The 19021-nt window shown below is 31.9% G+C and overlaps 2 protein-coding genes across 3 annotated transcripts; both read left to right on the top strand.

Annotated features, from left to right (window-relative positions):
- Positions 1-8054: 8054 nt before the first annotated feature.
- LOC102594562 (uncharacterized) lies at positions 8055-10539 on the top strand. Its single transcript, XM_006349028.2, has 4 exons — positions 8055-8378; positions 8620-8730; positions 9789-9869; positions 10202-10539. The coding sequence occupies exons 1-4, from the start codon at positions 8124-8126 to the stop codon at positions 10274-10276; spliced, it is 522 nt and encodes a 173-aa protein (XP_006349090.1). The 5' UTR covers positions 8055-8123; the 3' UTR covers positions 10277-10539.
- A 1246-nt stretch (positions 10540-11785) lies between these two features.
- On the top strand, positions 11786-18856 carry LOC102594223 (tRNA dimethylallyltransferase 2). Of its 2 annotated transcripts, none has more exons than XM_015309458.1 (11): positions 11786-12011; positions 12093-12147; positions 13195-13274; positions 14320-14388; positions 15169-15241; positions 15333-15451; positions 15927-16001; positions 16682-17080; positions 17825-17900; positions 18021-18178; positions 18375-18856. In XM_015309458.1, the coding sequence occupies exons 1-11, from the start codon at positions 11829-11831 to the stop codon at positions 18486-18488; spliced, it is 1401 nt and encodes a 466-aa protein (XP_015164944.1). In that variant the 5' UTR covers positions 11786-11828; the 3' UTR covers positions 18489-18856. The 2 variants fall into 2 exon arrangements, with proteins under 2 accessions (XP_015164944.1, XP_006349089.1); XM_006349027.2 differs by having other exon boundaries at positions 11787-12011; positions 15330-15451.
- Positions 18857-19021: the final 165 nt, after the last annotated feature.

Genomic DNA, 19021 nt, shown 5'->3' with positions numbered 1-19021 from the left:
AAGAGAGCGATTTTTGATATACAAATATTTTTGTCAACGATTTATACAAATGAGAGGCTAACAACAATTTATACAAATGGCCTGCCAGCGAGATTATACAAATCTGAAGAGGAACCAACGAATTATACAATTGCTTCTTTTTGTATATATGTATAGCGAAATAGACATAACTTTCAATTGTATATGTATAGCGAATTATACTATATATGTTTACTATGGAGCGCAATTATGCAAACTTTGCTATAGCATAGAAATATGAATTTTGTGTTTGTTATATGTGAAATTTGCTCAAAATTTTAAATTACATTTCACTTGTAAAAGTTCTAAACCTCCCTACAGTGATGGAGTTTCACATCTAAGAGGTCTCAAATTCAAGGAAAGAGTCCTAAAGTTTGTGGTTCTATAAACAGAAGGTTTTCGTCATGAAATTGGTGATGAATTCAAGAAAAGAGTCATGGAGTTCATGATTCTAGAATTTTGTCTTTGAGTTCGAAATTTCATTACATTATGTTGGAGTTTCACATTAAAAAGATTGACTTTATTGAAGTTTCACATGATGAGATTTTGAACTCTAACACACTGTACTAAAAGAATCATATTTTAGTCGGAAATATTTTTATTCAAAATATTTTCGCGTTAATATTGACTATCTATTTGTTACATTTAAAATAATCACTAAACTTAGAATATCAATCTAAAAAATAATAATCCCACCCAATTTTCACTCTATAGTGTGTGTCATCATTATCCATGACCAATAATTAGTCTTACATTATCACTAAGCAAAACTAAGAACTTACTGAGTTTGAATTATCATTACATCCAATTAAAAATAATAATTTGATTCACAAAGCATTCATATTTATGTAGAGTTCGAGAAAGAGTTATAACTTAAGAAAATATAATAAAAATACAATTTACCGTATAAATCTATGATTCAAATACTAGCATGGTTCTATAATAATTTATATTTTAGCCTTTTTCTGATTTTTTGATAGGTAATATAGCACATTCTATAGTTTATGAATTTTAGGTTATATTAAGTAAACTTTTAATACGAGAAAACAAGTTAAAATTATTGAATTCTGTTGAATTTGTAACTATAACGATGGTTCCGCCCTCTACCATGACTTTGTATCCTCATTTGTAATTTCAAAGACAAAAGTAGATTTATTGGGGTGTGTTGGGCACCAACATAATTTGGTATGATTTTTGCACATGATAAACACTTGATTAAAAGAATGACCTTATAATAATTGAATCTATTATCTGGTGTTCAATAATTATATTAGGATCTAATTAAATTTAAATTTGCACATAATTTTTTTATATTGAAGGATAAAATACTTGTTAACATAGATGATTTTATATCCAGAAAGATTCAAATTCAAACTCTTTTATTAAAGATAAAAAAAAATACTTATAATCACTCCACCACAACTCTAATTGGTTCCAAGACATGCTTTAGCTACAATTTATTAAGTACTTAAAATGATTGAGAAGTTCATTCATTTATCCAAGTATGACTACACATAATTACTAAAAATAACAATTATTATACCATATAGTATTCCCATCATACCTCTCTTATGCCTTAGGTTTAAAGAATATATATTTGTAAATTCGTCTGTCTCAATTTATGTGATAATATTTGATTATATATGAAATTTGAGAGAAAGATAAATTTAGAACTTGGGATTTAAAAAAAAAGGGCCATAAACATTAATGTGACTATAATCATCTTATTGAAGAAAAATTGAGAAGAGAAGTATAAAATTAAATAGTTTATAATTAGAGTACATATTCTTTCTGAGAAATACTTTAAAATTTATGACACATAATTTAAAATAAAGAAAATATATAATTAACTAATTATGTGCTAAAATAAAAATCTCGACTTGAATTATGATCATGTCGAATCAAACGTTGTCAAATTAAAATAAAATGGATCGATAGAAATAACACTAACGGAAAAATAGAACAAAGCTCTTTTTGAAAGGTTATATATAACTTATAAGGCATGATGATATTCCACACAAATTCGAATTAATCGAATTTTAAAGCGGTTTTTAATTAATTTATTTTTTGATTTCTTATTTGGTGTTCATTATTCATCTTAAAGTTTGACTAATTCAAATTACATGATTTTTTGTATACTTTTTGAACTCGAATCTAAAACCTCTGATTAAGAATGAAGAGATTTTAATTATCCGACCACAAACTTATGTTACGTATTCAATACTTAGCCACTTAGTAAAAGTATTTTTTGGATTTCAAAAATTTTGAATTATAAATCAAAAGTGGGCCTACATTACTCCTAGCATAAATAATTACTTATTCAAGAATTTTCATTTTCAAATTTCAATATTATATGTTCTCAATGATTCATAATTAGAAACATTTTCATCGTAAAGAATAAAACTACTTTAAATTATTTTAGTCTTCATTTGGTCCCCCTACCTTAAAAGAAAAGGAAAATCTAACACAAAAAAGAAGTTGTCATTAACCTTAATCATGATGATTTAATTTTTAAAAGAAGATTCATAAAACAAAATACCACTTTTAAAAATCAAGGAACACAAAAAAGAATTGTTAAGAAAAGGACTATATAAGATGTTTCAAATTTGTTTGCAAAAAAAATAAAATATATATCAGTCATCCCTCCACACAATAACAACAACATATTCAATGTAACTGTAATCTCATAACTAGAATATGAGAAAGAGTTGAATATCCGCATATCTTATTCTTATTTTTGTGAGATAGAAAACTTATTTCCGATAAACCATTCTATCACAACAACATGAAAAAAGTATAGTCAAACTTATGAAATGGTCCAATTTTTTTGCCTTTTTTTCTATAAACACCTGTCAAAAGGAGGTGTGAAATTGAAAATATATGAAAGGTAAAAAAAAGTATATATAGGAATAATTAAATATGAAAAAAGGTAGCCAGCAATTTACACTAATCTCCTACTCTGTCTTGGACCCTAAGGCTCTCCTGCAAAAAATAATTATTTTTTATTTTGTAATTAGGTAAAGACTTGCTATCTAATTTGTAAAGAAATCTTGTAGGCCAACCACACAAATCTTTGTAGGATTTCACCAAATACTTTTCAAGACCCCTCAACCAATACTACTTATCCACTAAAGTTATTTAATTTGGATAATCACTACTTAAATTTTAACCTTTTATGTTTCACACAATTACAACTTTTGGTTTCTCGGTTTTTTCAAATATATCAATAGTTACGTATCATATTCTTAAAAAATACTATTGTACTTTTTAGAGAATTTGACACAAGTATGATATCAAAAATAAAGAATTCACACAACTTAGGATTTCATCTGTTTAGAAAATCTGCGACACAATTAATTATTTTGTTGATATTCAAATTGTGATTAAAGTTTAGATTGTTTTGATTATCAGAAAGCAAATTATGTCACAACTCATACATTTATAAAAGGGCAGGTCAGTGCACAACGTATCTCGTGCTCAACCAAGGTCTGGACGGATGGGCTGCATTTTGTAAGCAACTTACCTGGAAGCAAGGATCAATGACTGAGTTTATAGCTCAAACCCGTAACATATAGACAAATATTTGGAAGTGAATTTTAACAATAAAAATTTATCAATTTTGGCAATAACTATAGTAGTTACATGAATTTGCCAATGCACCAAATTGTGGAAAACAGTAGTCTAACCAATAACAAGTCTAGCAGCTAGGTAAGATCATCCATTAAGCTTTTTCTATGTAGAAAGAAAAAAATTAAGTAATATATATTGTCTGTGCAATTTTTTTTTAAATATATATCATTAAGTCATTTAAATGATATCTATATGTAAGCTTTTGTTTTAAAAAGGGGTTATTTACATTTTGAAAATAAAATAGGTTATCTAGCTATTATAACAAATAAAACCGACTAGATAGTGTAAATTTTTTTTTACATTGGAAGTGTATAACACATGAACTCTTTCTATATAAATGGGGTCATCATGCTGCTGCGGGTAGTTGAAGAAATTATATTATGGTTCCTCCTTATATTAAGCCATGCATATATGCACAAAAAATTAATAAAAATATCTCCTCCAGCTAGTTTTTGTTTGTCTATATGTCAATATATGTTAATTGACTAATAGGTAAAGGAACTAAATGATCAACCAGTCTTGTACATGCACCAATATATAGTGCATTAAAATGAACATGTACAAAATATATATACTTCAGTAGAATCAATTTAATTGCATGTCCCTGAAACAACAATATTTACTCCCTTAAAAGAGTAGTTTAGTCGCAGTGGCAAAATCAAAATTTTCATTAAATGGATCGAAATATGAAAAAGTACTAACCGCCCTACTTTTATAAGAACTAATTAATCATCGATCAAGTACGTACGTAGTCTGATTTTCCTGACTTGTATTTGAAAATCTTTGTCATCATTAATAAGTGTGTTCATATATAGTACATCTTGTGGAGTAATATTAGCTCCCAAAAAAAATAAATATATATATATAGGAGTACTTAATTACATATAGAGTCTCTATGGAAGATCAGAACTGGAAAAGTAAATAAGCGGGTCAGATCGAATATTGACAGAAAAATAAAATATCGAAGCTGTTCATATAACATGGATAAAAAAGGATTAATCAATGGGTGATGTGAATATATTGTCTATATATGGTGATGTGAGAATACACAAGCTAAAAATCAAAATAGATTTAGAATTTCAGAAAAAACAAGAACATATATATAAAAAATAATAAGCTGACAAATGGATATTAATTGATGAACACAGTAATCCGCAAAAAAAAGAATATCATATAGTTATAGTAGATTTATACACATACAAGAGACAATTGCTTCTTAGCATAAAATGGATATCCATATTTGATCCATTTTTTAAATCGTCAGTTATCTAACTATGATTTTTATTCCTTTATTTAAATAGCTCCATCCAGAGACTTTGAGTTTGAATTCGAATTCTTTCGGGTATGACATTGCTTTTATAGATAGCATTTTATCAGTCAATATGGGGCTTTTCGACGTGATTTTAATTTAGTCAGGCTCCAATATAGATAACCGATACCAGATGAAAAGACAAGGCATCTGAAAGTGCATGCATCAACCATATGAAACGTCCATTGCCTTCGTACGTACATATGACCTAAATAAGTAAACAACTAAACACCCATACCATAATATTTCAAACTTTATTTGTTTTGGAGAAGATAACAAAACAATAGTATTTTTTTTCGATATATTTTTACTTTTCCACTATAATAAAAATAATATTTTATTTTTACTTGTTTATTTTAGAGAAAAAACAATTTCTTTTTTAATTTCTTCATATTCTACCCTTATCATAACTACTCACTCCCCAAATTATTTTTCAAATCAATTGAGAGCTGATACTATACACCAATTAATACGAATATTTATATTATCATTTGATATACACCCATTCGGTGCACATGGCTATATATTACTAGTTTTTACGTTTAGGTTTATGAAACCATAACGTACACGAACTTAAATATTCTGACGTAAGAGTGTTGAAATTTAGGTAGATGAAGAATAATGAGAGATATTTAAACATTTTTTCACATGTAAGAAATTATAAGGGGTATACGTATCATTATCGTTCTTGGCATGCATGCGCTGAATAATTAGTTTGGGATATTTGTAGCTTTAAAGTAACAGTATATTGATTATTATATATATATATATAAAACCAAAATTTGATCGGTATATACAACGTAATTTTTCGACGAAAGGTGTCACTTGACACCCCTTAACCAAGTGTGGGTCCGCCCCTATTCAATTCAAGTCGATATTTGACCAACACGCCTTAAATGGAATAGACGTCGATGGAGTAATAATTTCTTACAAATGTGAATAAATTATTATTTGAAAATCTTACAATCATACTCGAACAGTGGTAAAATCAAATTTTTCATTAAGAAAATTCAATTTATAAAAAAATCAACACATGAAAAAGTTAAGGAATTCACCTTGTATGAATAACATAATTTCCTATCGAAGGAGGTTCAAATGAAACTTCAATGCACCGTGTTGATTTCGACGCTCTGCCATACCTTGAGGTGCGCATACACATAATTATGGAAATGACGTAATGTTTCTTCGCTAGCTATAGTTGTGTCATGTCCCGTAGTTTTGCTGTTCATTGTTCTCAGACGCCTCTTTGACTATCTTTGTATATTGCTCCATTCGTCCATTTTATTTCTTACGAGTACGTATGTTAAATTAAACATGAACAAATAAATATAGACGGAGAGAATACATGTATAGGTGTTGAGTTCAGTACCTCAGCCTCTCACTTAGAGGGAATGCACTAATTCTAATGCCAATTATAAGGCCATCTGTAGACAATATTTTATGAATATAGCTGTGGTATCACAGAGATGGTTTTTGGAATTTGTGACACTGTCCGGCCCACTCTTATATGTGGGCTGTAGTCATCACTAGACTATGGGCTTGCTCTTCTGGTCCTGGGCTTCCACAGTTTCTATAGCGATTTTTTTTCATAAATAGTTATAGTTTGGATCATAATTATGAATAGTGTCAATAGTTTGTCTAATTACAATTAATAACAATAGTTTTAAAGAGGAGAGAGGCGAGCGAGATCACGACACATAAAGGAGAGAGACAACACACTATATCTCAAATACACAATGTCCTATCTCCCAATCTCGCACACAAACACACAAATAGGGGTGGCAAAATCAAATTTAACCCGCACAACCAGACCCAATTCATTTAAGTTTCGGTTGGTTATTGACCCACCCATTTGTTAGCTCAACCCATTTCAACTCATTAAAAATTGGATTGATATGTAACCCAAATTGATTTTTGAGAAATTCTTGTCAAAATATTTTTAATTTTAATTTTTAATTTTATATGTTATATATAGTTATAATAAAGTATTTTTTTTATTAGGTACTAAAAGCTTATAATATACTTCCTCCGTCCCTATTTACTTGTCCATATTTCCTTTTTTGGTTGTCCCTATTTAGTTGTCCATTTTGACAAATCAAGAAAGGACAACAAATTTTTTCCTATTATACCCTTATTTACACTTCTTGAAAATTGTAAAAGTGTATGTTGTTTCCCTCCAATTTATTTCACTTGAATTCAAATAAGTGGTTGTAATTTTGAAGTGAAAAGTTGTCATAAGGGTAAAATTGTAACTTCACTGTGCTAATCATTGTTGCCTTAATCTGTGTGCCATTTCTAAAGTGGACAACTAAAAAGGGACGGAGGGAGTACCTCTTTGGAATCTTCTTATGCCTCGCATAGTTCACAAGGAACCAGCCACCAACATTGAACTTTATATCGAGCAGGTATGGGAAAAAATATAAATTGATGAATAGTAATGCCTATTTATCAACCTATGTCAGCTTAAGAATATTATTGGAATTTTTCGGAAGAACTTAAAGCTACGGAATCCACAAGTTTAAAGATGAAGATGAAGATGAACAAGAATGAACATAGAACAAAAATGGGTTATATTATTGGGTGGGTCGAGTCGGGTTAAAATTGGGCAATTTCAGTAAAAATTGGTTAATTTGGGGATTTCCGTCAATTGAGGGGTATAAATGGTGAAATTAGTAACGACAAGGGTATAAATAACTTTGTTTTAACGGCAAGGGTATAGTCAACTAATAAACTAAAGTTGAGGGGTATTTTTGACCCTTTTCCCTAATATAAATATACAACCCTAAATAAAGAACAATAATATAAGCATTCTCAAAGTGCAAACAAATCATTTCTATCATGTTTGTCTATTGAAAATAATCTCTCTATTTTAGTCGAAATAAGGTTTGGATATACTCTACTCGGTCTTTTACAGACCTCACTTATGAGATACATTAAGTATGTTGTTGTTGCCATGGTTGTACAAGTGCAAAGAAAGTACTAGTTTAATATGTTTAATGATTAATCTTTTAGAGGGCATTTTGGTAATTTCACTTCAACCAAGATTTGTTTTAAAGAAAGCCAGATGTTTTAGGTACCTTTAAAGTCCAATAATCTATCTTACAATAGTACCAACATTTCATTATTCCAAACCATAAAAAGGCCTAAGAAAACTCAAAGAAAAAAGATGACAACTCCTAAGCAAATGGAGCAACAACAACAACAACAACAAATTGTAAAGATGAAGAACTCAGGGATGATAAGCTACAATGGTAGCCCGATGATCGATGATCGAGACGAGGAGATGACACGATCAGCATTATCTGCTTTTCGCGCTAAGGAAGAGGAAATCGAGAGGAAGAGAAAAGAAGTTTCTGATAAGGTTCATGCTCAATTAGGCCGCGTTGAGGAAGAAACTAAGCGTTTAGCTGAAATTCGCGAGGTAATATGATACATCTTTTATATTATGCTTCTTTTGAACCGAACGTCTATAATAATTAAACATCTCTATACTCTTCCTAAACTGTACTTGTAGGATATTGTTGTTGTTGACATATTTGAACTATGTTACAAAGAGTTTATCATATTGTTTGTATTTTTTTAAAAAAATGTTTTCTTGACAATAAATATTAATTTATTATTTTTTTGGTTTTTTTTTTTTTTTGAAATGGAAAATCAAGTAGAAGCTCGAAACATTTGTTGATCCAGCTGGAAAAGAAGTAACAATTGTGAGGAAGAAGATTGACTTAGTCAATCGTGAATTAAAGGGAATGGGACAAAATTGCCAAAGAAAGGTGAAACATTTGACCAAATTTTATTTTTTTTACGATAAAGTTATCTTCGTGTGATTTATAACTAGCTAGGTCATAAATTTTGAAAATAGTTATCAATATTTATATTAAAATAGACTGTGTATATCATGCGATCCTTCTCCGAACCATATGTTTTGTCCACTAAATTGCTTTTTTCTTACTTTAGGAAAATTAAGTAACATTACTTTACTAAAAGACAAAGGGACACAGACAGACAGATATGTTTATTTTATAGCAGTTGGTATTCTAAAAAAGTCTTTGGATTCTATGTTTGAATAGGAATCTCACTCACACTCAGTTTTCAAGACTGGTGGTTAGGACCACCAAACCAATACTATTGTTAATTATTAGTACTCCCTTCGTCTCATTTTATATGACATTTTTCAGATTTTGAAATTTAAATAAGTATATTTTTAACCGTAAGTTTTTTATTGATCTTTTAAACATGTTGAATTATCAATTATTGTGACTTATAGTTCTTTTTACGTAGTTTACAAATATATAAATTTCATTTTTAAAAAATTGAAGATTCCATACGCAAATTTCCAGTCAAACTTAAACTGTTTGACTCTCAAAAAAATGAAAATTGCCACATAAATTGAGACAAAGGGAGTAGTATATAGTTTTAGAGATATCGAAAAAAAATTCTTTATCTTTTAAGATAAATGGATAGGGGTGTACCTCCTACTTGGTGAATTATATTGGGTATGTTGTTGTTATTGAGTTGAAAAGAATATTGTTGAGGCATAATATATAAGTGTGTGCTTTAATTTAACCTGAGTTGATATTTATGCCCCTAAATTTTAAATGTCCACAAGTAGACGCTCGTGTCCTATATAACATAATACACTTAGGACGCTATGTACGACATGATGAATTGTAACATACAACAACACATTATCTGTTTGTTCGTCTTTATACAAATTTAAACATCTACTTATGCACACTCAAAACAAAAGATATATATAAGTGTTGGTTGGGAATATTATGATGAAATTAATTAATAGTAAATCTTGGAATTATATTTATTTTTTCTTCAGGAAAAGGAATACAAGGAAACACTTGATGCATTCAATGCAAAAAGCAAGGAAAAAGCTCAGCTTGTTACCAAATTAATGGAGGTAAGTCTTTTTAGCTTCTTCCTATATGAAACTAAGTTAGCATTTAATCATAGATTTTGAATCATATTTTTAAAATTGTATTTTTAATTATTTGTTTGACCATGCAATTTGATTAAATTATGAAAAATCTGATCTTCAAATATCTAGAAACTGATCACTCAGACCAGTTTTTGCATATTTGAGACTTCCACTTATAGAATTTCAAAGTTTTTTCAAGTAAAATGTATGTCGAAACACAACTTCAAAATTATAGCTACGTGCTATTTTGCCATCAAATCTTAGTTTATATATATATGTTTGTATTTTTGATTTATTTTCATTATTTTTTGTAGTTGGTAAGTGAAAGTGAAAAATTGAGGATGAAGAAGTTGGAGGAGCTGAGCAAGCATATAGAAGCCTTGCACTAATTAATACTACTTTTATATAACTAAAAAATTGATGTATTGATCAATTGAAACTCTCACATTGAACTTTTTTAGTTTGTTACGTGTTTTTTCTATGTTTGTTGTATTTTTTTTTTATTTTTTTTTGGTTTTAAGTTTGACAAGTCAGGTCTAATTTGACATCCTTAAATAGGATTAATGATGGTTTGGTATTTTGCTAATTTGAATTTCAGATGTAAATTGTGAAGATGTGTCTTTTTTTTGGTATGATGATCATAATTCATGGATTTTCCCTTCATGAATTTCACTATATTGAACTGATTTTCTTTTTCCAATTCTCTTCATATTATTTGTTTTATCAACTTTAAGAGTAACAAAAGGTATCAGAGTGAAGTTCTGACACACCTACTAAGGGCGGGTCAAACAGGACTGATAGATTAATATGTTGACAAAACTTCTCAAGATGAAGTGCATATAACACTTCAAGCAAATCCCACATTGGAATGAGGAGGAAAATTGAGAGTTTTATAAGGCATAATAACTCAAATTCATATGGTACGTGTGCTTTTAAGGCTCGATATGACGTAGTCTAAAAGATAAATCTATACTATTCTAAACCCAAAATAGACAATATTTTAACTAACAAAAAGAGTATATACTTATACACACTTGGTGCTTCTTTTTTTGGCAGAACTATTTTCTGGACAATTATCTATCACATGTGTCATTGTACAAATATCATTCAAGGGCAAAAGATTTAAGCAAAAATATATATTGTGTGCGTGTCCTTTAATGATATTTCACCGATAAAGATGTAGCCTTAAGGTAATCCGTTTATTTGTTTTGCTTCTAGGTCCATTTCTAGCATGTGCGAGCCTAATCTCTTTTACTCTGATTCAACAAGCTCAATAAAGGATGGGTCACTTCCTTTCAAGAAGCTATTCACGACTTCAATTAAAGATTGGATTGAGGAATAAATATTCATTCTATAAACAGTCAATGCATGACTTGTTCAAAACTAGCTAGTGGAAACGTTAGGTTACCATTCGATTCTACTAGGAGAACGATCTTAAGAATGAATACTCATATGGATCAACATGTCAACTTCAAGGATCTTATTTAAAGCAATCTCTCGAGTTTTCCTTCATTCAAACTAGTCTTGCAAGAAAACAAAATTTCATGCATTTCTAAAATTAGAATGGAAGGAGTGAAAATGATTAGAACTAGAAACAAGAAAATCTAGTTCTTTTTTAATGTTTGATATCTGTTTAATTGATTAAGATTCATATCGAAAAATTTATTAAAGAGGCCTCTATTCCCATGTCGGAACCAAAGAATTATGATTAATAATAAATGAGTATTTGTACTTACTTTCCACTACAATCTTTCGTGATAGAAAACTTAACTTTAAAAAACATAGAAAGTAAAAATTGCAAATAAAAAAACATTGAGATGCTAAACTATTAACTACCTAAACATAATGAACTAAAGTGACAAAATACATATTATTATTTTTACTCTTTTCCTCCCTTAACTTCTTGTTACTGAAAACATTAGCCCAAAGAGAAGCTCAGCAATGGAAATTGTTGAAAAACTGCAAAACCCTAACAATGGAGATGAAATTAAGCTCAACCCCACATCAAATTCAAAGCCAAAAGTAGTAGTAATAATGGGAGCAACAGGTTCTGGAAAATCAAAACTTGCTATTGATCTGGCTTCTCACTTTCCTATTGAAATCATTAACGCTGATTCTATGCAGGTATTAATTATATCTTTGTGTATTCTCATAAAGTTGAAATATTTTTGTATTTACTGCTAACCCTTTTCGTTTCTTGGTTAGGTTTATCAAGGATTGGATGTTCTTACCAACAAAGTTACTCCCCAAGAGCAAAAAGGTACTTTGTTTCCCTGTTTTTGCAGTGTAATTGTGCATGTATGTTAAAGATCAAACACTTACCATTATGCCAAGAGTTATATTAGATATAGCAAAGGGGCAACTAACTGCACCACACAAGCGCTATGTTTGATCATGACTCCAATCCAGGCCACCGAGAGCCCTTGTGGGCCCTGTCATAGGCAGGATGTTGTCCTTACCCAACAATTTGTATAATTTTAGATGCTTGTGTTTCCAGACTAGAAGTTTACATTTTGTTTGAATGGTTGTTATCAGGGGTAGATCTAGAGTGTCAGCTATTGGTTCGGCTGAATCCAGAAACTATGGTTCAAAATTTTGTATTTGTTTTAAAAATTCATTGAATATGTACAAATTAGTATCTACTTTAGAACCTAGTAACTTAAAAATATTAAAATCAAGAACACATAAGGTTCAAATTCTGATTCCACCTCTTGTTACCTATTGTATTCTATCTTATTGTTGTATTAATCGAATGTTGGCTGTAATTGTTTCTTATAACTTTTATGTATTTGTATTGTCAAATTCGTTCTCATGTAATATGAATAATGCTTGGAACAACCCATTGGATGGTGTCGTGTTGTTAGCTTATATTCTTTTCATCATACTTTTATTTTCTAAAAATCTTATTTTTTACCCTTTACCCTATCTTCTTTATAATAACCCTACTTTTCTTTGTTATACTATAAGCTTATTCTTCAGATTGCTGGTGCATGACATTATAAAACGACGGGAAACGAGACATCTAGCCAAATGTTGTATTAATCAAAACAATACAATAGTAACAATACAATACAATACATATGAAACAATATATAACAACCATCCAAACAAGCTATTAAGAAAGTGGAGAGACTCTTGACACATAAGTGGAATACAATATTAATAGTATTAAAGAGTTTTCAATTGTATATTTTGAATGGACCAAAACAGAAAGGTGCTGTATAAAATGCAACAGAGTGCTTTATTTCTGCATACCTTTGTGAGTATCTGATTTTTGTTTTTTTGTGGGTTGTTGTGTCACTGACAGAAGTGCCTCATCATCTTCTTGGTACTATCAGCCCCTGTGTTGAATTTACTGCCAAGGATTTTCGTGACTCAACTATCTCCGTGAGGCCTCTTTCTTGATGATCTCAATTCTTGTAATTATGTACTAAGCTAATAGTATGTCCATGGTCATTGGATGCTGAAATAGTGATATTATAGTTACCATCAAAGTTGTGTCTTCAATAATGGCTCTAATGCTCATCCCTTTGCTTTTCAAATGAGTAAATATGTTCCTTGGGCATTTCCTTTTGCCTTGTTGCTTGAAATTTCTCCTTCTACTGAGGTTTGTTAATTTCTTGAAGTCTGTAGGCAAGACTTATGCTCTAAAGTTGTTGGTCTTTGATAGGAGGGGACCGACTCTAATCCATTGTTTTTACCAAATTTTCAAGGTGAAAGTATAGACAAGAAAACCCTCTCTACCTGCAAATAGATGTAGGTATTCCCTTCATACATACCACCCCACTCCCATACACCAATTTTAGTGACTCAAAAAGATATTCCTCATTGTTTAATTAGTTAACAAATGGACATATACTCATGTCATTGAATTACTTTATACGGGAACAAATATGCTGAAAAAGTTCACAACTAATTGTCTACATTTAAGTTTAAAAAAGTGACTTTAATCAAAAAAAGTTACAGAAAGTTGTTCTCAGAATGATCAAGATTTTTTAAGTGGGCCAGCTTAAAGGTCAGGCCTCTGTCTCACCTGATAACAAGTATAGCCTCCTTTGTCCTTAACGGCAGTGTTCCCTTCCTTTTCAATACTTAAGAGAGTATTTCATGGCCCAACTATTATTACCACATTCTCTACCATAGAATCTGCACTTCTGAGTAATCTAAGAGGCTTCTATGAAGAATGTGGTTCTTCATTTCTGCAAATAAATGTTAATGGTGTTACTGAAACAAACTAACCTTGGTGGCTTTTGCTTCAAGGCTACATAACCAGCCTATCTTTCCCTATAGTAAGTTTGATTTCTGTCTTTCAGTTATCTCTCTGGGAGAATATTGTGCGGAGGAATAGGTCTTGAAACGTATATATCCATCAATGGTCATATCTCTCTACTTTTTTTGCTAATGTGATTCCTCTTATTATTTGTATTTTCAGATGATAAATGAGGTATGGTCCCGCAATAGGCTGCCAGTAATAGTTGGAGGAACAAATTATTATATTCAGGTACATTTTTACGCGTTCTCCACTCTCTGGTTTCTTGCTTGTGTGTGCATGAGTCCATCATGATAGGAATTTTCAAAGACTCTAGGACCGAAATAATATTTGATGGAGAAGTTGTCTACCTCAATAGTTTGCATTATTCAGAAGCTTACTTTTCTAATGAATGATTCACAAGGTTAGTTGAAGAGTTAGATTCGCCAAGTGCTGCCCCTTAATTGCCAGTGTTTATTGAAACGAGAAGTGCAAAATGGGCGATTGGTCCATGAGGCTTGAAGCAAAAAGCAAGAAGTGGGGACCACACTTCTTTAAAGTTGAGATTTAAATAATCGACAACTTTTCATTATAACTTGACCAATTTCAGTATCTAATATGCAATAATGTCGATATTAATCTTACTCAAAGTTGAGATTTAAATAATCGACAACTTTGCCTTTCGATCACTTTGCACATCATGGATTGTAGTGCAACTAGCTGTACCTATGACACGATAGACCTCACTTCGCATTGCTTCATTGCTTTAAGCGACGAAGCGTTAGTTTTAAATAACACTGTTAACTGCTAGTAGCATCCTCTCCTAGAGTATGAGCTGTCCTAAAAATCTGCAATAGTCTCCTTGCCTACACTCTTTTATATGCGTATAAGTATATTGGCAAGCAGCTAAATCTTTTGGTTTCTCTTTTGTTTTTGATATTTTTCTAACTTCTGTTTTTCATCTTTCCTAAAATTCTCCTAACTGTTGGGAATTAGTTATAGTTTTCTGGATTTGATTATTTTTGCATTCAGGCTCTTGTGAGTCCATTCCTTCTTGATGATTCTGTTGAAGAAGCAGAGATTAATTGCTTAAGTGACTCTCAAGGTAAACAATAATCTGTTTTGTGTTTTTCGTCTTAATTTATTTACTCAGGACCAATATTTATAGCTACTATATCTTTCTTTCTCTGCAGAAGATGAGCAACCTGATCTTGAAGTTGAACTTATGAGCGAGGATTATGATTGTGCTTACAACCGTCTTAAAGATATTGATCCAGTTGCAGCCAACAGAATTCATCCAAATAATGGCAGAAAGGTGTGGTGATGTTTGGCTTCATATGTCTTTAGTTTATTTGCATGATGCAATCAGCTGAAGCTGTTCGTCCGGACATGTTTATTTTGACTTTCTAACAGGAATCGTGTTTGATTTTGCACGTTGCAAGTTACGGTCCCACATGTTAATGTGTAACAGCTCCATGTGTAGTCTGGATTTGTTTAATTTGTTCATAGAACTGAGCTAATTTGTACTGAAGACTTCTGTGTCCTGGAATGTACATTGAGCATTTCTGGTCTCTGAACCTATATATTCAGATTTCAAAGTTGTTATGGCAATGCCTCATTTGTCTGAACAGATGGTTACTAGTGGCAGAATGTTAACACTAATTGCTTTTATCCTACAAATTATGCAGTCTCTGAGGTGGAATGTGAAAGTAATAACGCTTCATATAGACTTATGATTCCTATATATTGTATAGCAGTTCTGATGATGCATCTGTTGCCTTAAACTGCAGATCAACCAATACCTGAATTTGTATGCACGATTTGGTGTTATTCCAAGCAAACTTCTTCAAGAGAAGACTGTAGAGGTGCATGCTTCTGTTCACTCGTTGATTTTACTAATTTAATTTTCCATTAATTGTATTGATTTCTAACGATAGTAAGATTTGGATTTTGCAATTTTTTTTAATTGTTTTTTAGCTACTTTACATGATGGGACAACATTATTTCCTTAGGACTCTCTTCAGAAAATATTTGCATTAAAAGGATAGTCCAATGCATAAAGCATCCTGCATTCATGCTAGGTCCGGGGAAGGGATACACCCCAAGGGTATGAAGTAGACAACATACCCTAATGCAAGCATTAGTGGTTGCTTCCACGGCTCGAATCCGTGACTTACAGTTGTCCCAAGACTTCCCTTCTTCAGACGATATTTGCATTGAACTCTTATTATAGAAATATGGAATTGGATGAAGGGAATGGCTATATATGCATCAGTTCATCATATTGGGTCCCTTGACTATCTGCCTTCTTTCAAGTGGTTGATAGAGCTTTCCTTTCACTTTGCCAAAGCTCAAAATTGTCATTTTACAGTGCTCTTGCTTTTATCTTTTTCCATCCTTCCATCTGTGTAATTCGGTACTAGTGTAAGTCGTCGCTGTTCCATGTTTCGTATTGGAAAATATGAGCTCTCAGTATAGCCTGTTGGGTTGATGAAATTGCCATAGCATACCTCTTCATGTTATTTTGTTGCTTGTGGCAGGGCAGAACTGGGGTCAAGTTGATAATTCAAGATATGATTTTTGCTTCTTATGCGTGAATGCATCTCTCACCACTTTGGATCCATTTGTCGATAGAAGAGTTGATCACATGGTTGATGCTGGTCTACTGAAGGAAGTTCTTGACATCTACACTATGAATGCAGACTATACAAAAGGCTTGAGGCAGGCCATAGGTGTTAGGGAATTCGAGCCATTTCTTCGGTGTTACATAATGGAACATCAAAAACCTTGTAGTGAATCTCACGGTCAGACACTAAATGATCAGATATTGAAGCAAAATATACAGCATATTGTGGATTCCCCCGATGATAATGAATGGAAGGCTCTTCTAACTGAAGCAATTCAACAAGTCAAATTGAACACAAGGAGGCTAGTTCGACGTCAAGTAAGTACTACTCCCTTTTACGGTAGGTAGTTATATCAGTGTTATCAAAAGCGAAAAGCGCAAAAAAACTCAAAGGTTCGTTGGGGCTCTAAGCATAAAACACAAATAAAACATGAGCTTTATTAAGAAAAGGCGCAAATGGAGAAAACATACAATAAATTGATTGTTTTTACGATAAAGTGAAATATCAATGGTTTAGCATCACCTCTTCAGGAAATGCTCATTCACAAGGAAAAATGTCATCAGGGCTTAAGCGCACCTTTGATAACACTTTAAACAAGGTATATAACCAAGGAGAAATTTTGGTTTTTCAATTCAGCCTGCATGGGGTTTTCAAGTGCTCGGTTCTGGAAAAACCAGATATAGTTGAACTGAATATCGAATTTTGTGAAGCTTTCTGGTTAAAGGTGCAGAAATTGGTTGATATGTTTAGATAACAAAAATTCTTGAAACCATTTGCTGTCGTTTAAATAGACATATTTTATAAATCATTATTTGGATAAATATAAAGCATTAAGTTCCTCAAAAGATAGAGCAGTATAACTTCTTATACTCTGTTACTCTTCCGTCTTAACCTTCATTAGTGAGCGAAGCCTTCTTACTCTATACAACATCATTTAATACAAGAACAAGGAAGTACTTGCAAAATTTCTTGCTTAAGGCGTACGCTAGCCGTTACTGGATACTGAGATTCTTTGAGTTGCATTTTTTTGGAAATGTTTATGGTTGTCTGGTTGTTGTCAGAGGAGAAGACTCAATCGTCTGCAGATGCTATATGGATGGAACATACATTATGTTGATGCCACGAAGTCCATAATAAGTATGTGATCGGGTTTTATACTTGCATGAAATTACTCAGTCCTTATCTTTAGCAGGTATGCTGTGTTCTGGTTTGGTTGTTGTCCGTATTTCTCTGAATTGATTTGCATTTTTTGAGAAGGTGGCGCTGATGATATATGGGCAGTAGAAGTGGTGAAACCCTCTGTAAGAATAATCAAATCCTTTCTCACTGGGGAATCCAGTACAGAAATTGGCAGCAATGCTTCTGAAGAAACGAAGATGATTCAAAAGGATCTCTGGACTCAGCATGTTTGCGAGGTTAGTAGCCAGCTGCTACATTCCTCCGTCCCCCCTTTTCCGACTCCCCTCGAGTAGTAGGAAAGAAAAAAGAGTTGAAAGTAGAAATGAAGATAAACTGTAGTTTCCTCTATTATTAATTTAGTGATAACTGCCAACCATGCAATATGTTTTACAGTTTTACTAAATTACATGTTTATCGTCCGTTTGATCATAGGCATGCGGGAATAAGGTCCTTCGAGGCACGCACGAGTGGGAACAGCACCGACAGGGTCGTGGCCATAGAAAACGAATTTCTCGGCTTAAGAAGTCTGGAAGCTTGTGTTTGTGAAGCAAAACATATGTACACTACCTCTGCTTATAGCACAGTTCTTTGCAATTTACCTGTGATTTTGGGGCAATGTTCACCTAGTGAACTGGTTTTAAGGTTAGAGTCAAATCCATTTCAATTCATGATTTAGCTGATATTGAAACCTCAGACACTACTCGTGGGATCGGAAACAACTTCCCTACCACACTATAGGTCTTGCGTACATACTACTCTCTCCAGACTTCACTCGTGGGATTACAATGAATTTGTTGATTTATTGGAATCTCATATTATTATATTATCCACACTCCAGATATCTAGTCGTGTGTGAGTATTGGTATATTGAAGTCTAACATCGATTGTGGGGAAGAGAAAAACTAATTTTTTTTATATGATCTCGGACAATTCTTATTTCTTGAATTTGTTAGTCAATACCCTTTTTCCTATAGCTCAGAATTGGCAGGCCTTTAGTGGGCCAATGGGCTGCAAGAGTTTTAGTGGGCTTAATTCAGAGCTGCACGAGTGGGCATATGGGCCACTTTGACTCCACTTTT

Source organism: Solanum tuberosum, unplaced genomic scaffold (genome assembly GCF_000226075.1).
Source record: "Solanum tuberosum cultivar DM 1-3 516 R44 unplaced genomic scaffold, SolTub_3.0 scf00101, whole genome shotgun sequence".
Lineage (NCBI taxonomy): Eukaryota > Viridiplantae > Streptophyta > Magnoliopsida > Solanales > Solanaceae > Solanum > Solanum tuberosum.
This window is presented reverse-complemented; position numbering and strand designations above follow the sequence as displayed.